Source organism: Mandrillus leucophaeus, unplaced genomic scaffold, assembly GCF_000951045.1.
Source record: "Mandrillus leucophaeus isolate KB7577 unplaced genomic scaffold, Mleu.le_1.0 Scaffold1275, whole genome shotgun sequence".
NCBI classification, from domain to species: domain Eukaryota; kingdom Metazoa; phylum Chordata; class Mammalia; order Primates; family Cercopithecidae; genus Mandrillus; species Mandrillus leucophaeus.
In genome coordinates, this window is record NW_012101154.1 from 114,411 (window position 1) to 115,750 (window position 1,340).

Sequence of the window (1,340 nt, forward strand, 5' to 3'; positions counted from 1 at the left end):
CCTCAATAAAGAGCATAATCAATTATTAATTTTGACATACTTCTGCTAAATAAAATTCCTACAAGAATTGGATATTAGTAAGCTTTTCCATTTGGAAATTACGCCAACATTCGTTAAAAAATGACCATTTAAGGGTTAGTTGATGAATTCAACAGTATTTTTGTTTCTAAAATAGTCTTGTTAGGAGTATCATGCTATTTTATAAAGAATATTCATTAAATCGTGATTTTTTCCAAGAGTTACCTCTTTGATCAAAGAAGCCAATGTAGACATATTCAGGCATATCTCATTTTTATAACTAAAATCAATGAAACATGCAAGTCTGATGCCTAATAGTTACAAAGAGGAGTAATTAGTCATTGCGGTGTATCCCAATTCTAGCATTCTTCCTGCATTCTGTATTTCCAGGAGCTGCCAAAATCAAATTTTCTTTCTGCAAATATGCTACCTGCATCTGAAGTGAGTTCACTCAAGTTTCCTCAGCAGAAATCCCAAAATTACATAAGTAACTTCTTCTTTTCCTCCTTCCTGCCTCACTATCCCTCTTCCTTGGGAAAACTAATTGCTATATCAGTGGTCTCGTTACTTGTCATTCTAGTGTCCGCGAGTTATTACGATCAAGTTTCCGTCTGTCTTTAGGAGTACGGTGTGATGTCTACAAAATCTATACTTCATCTCTTTCTCCTTCCACCCTTGGTGAAAATATGCTGCAGAATTAAAGCAAAATTATGCAGTCCCCTGAACCCCTTACATCTTGATCTGCTCTCCAATGTTTCTTCTTCCCAATTTCAATGTGTGGAAGTCTATAATCTTACTGCGAAGATCATGTCCTAGACCAGCAGCATCGGCGTCACCCGAGAACGTATTACATATGAAGAATTTCAGGCCTGCTGAATCAGAATGTGCAGCATCAACGAGTCCCATGCTGATTTATTCAGGGAAGAGAAGTTATTTTCTATCTGGACTGAACATGACAGTAAATGTGTTTTGCAAAATTACCTGTAGCAGATTCTTGTCCATCCTTTATTTCTGAGGCTGTATTCGAAACAGAATCTTTCTCGTCACTTGTAACCTGAATGGAATTTGAAACAAAAAAATCAACAAATAAAGTAGGTTTCATAGACTCTGCAGTTACTAGTTCCAAATTTAAATGGAAATTTATTTACCTTCAAGACTGGTTGTTTCCGAGAAGACACTGAAAAGCAAAAGGGATACATAATCACTCATGCGTAAATATGATAAAGTTATCCATACATGCATACAGTGTTAGCACCAAGCTGTATCCTCCTGCCTCTATTAGTGTAGGCTTTGATGTTTTCTACTTTGTGTCTGGGTACTGG

The 1,340-nt window shown here is 36.4% G+C and overlaps 1 protein-coding gene across 1 annotated transcript in view; it reads right to left on the reverse strand.

Annotated features, from left to right (window-relative positions):
* Positions 1-1,340, reverse strand: part of LOC105533662 (ankyrin repeat domain-containing protein 36C-like) — a 172,735-nt gene that overhangs the window by 55,944 nt on the left and 115,451 nt on the right. The window contains exons 38-39 of the mRNA XM_011972131.1: positions 1,167-1,195; positions 1,000-1,072 (exon numbers count right to left, since the gene is read on the reverse strand). Coding sequence (XP_011827521.1) covers positions 1,000-1,072; positions 1,167-1,195 — 102 coding nt within the window. The remainder of the gene's footprint in view (positions 1-999; positions 1,073-1,166; positions 1,196-1,340) is intronic.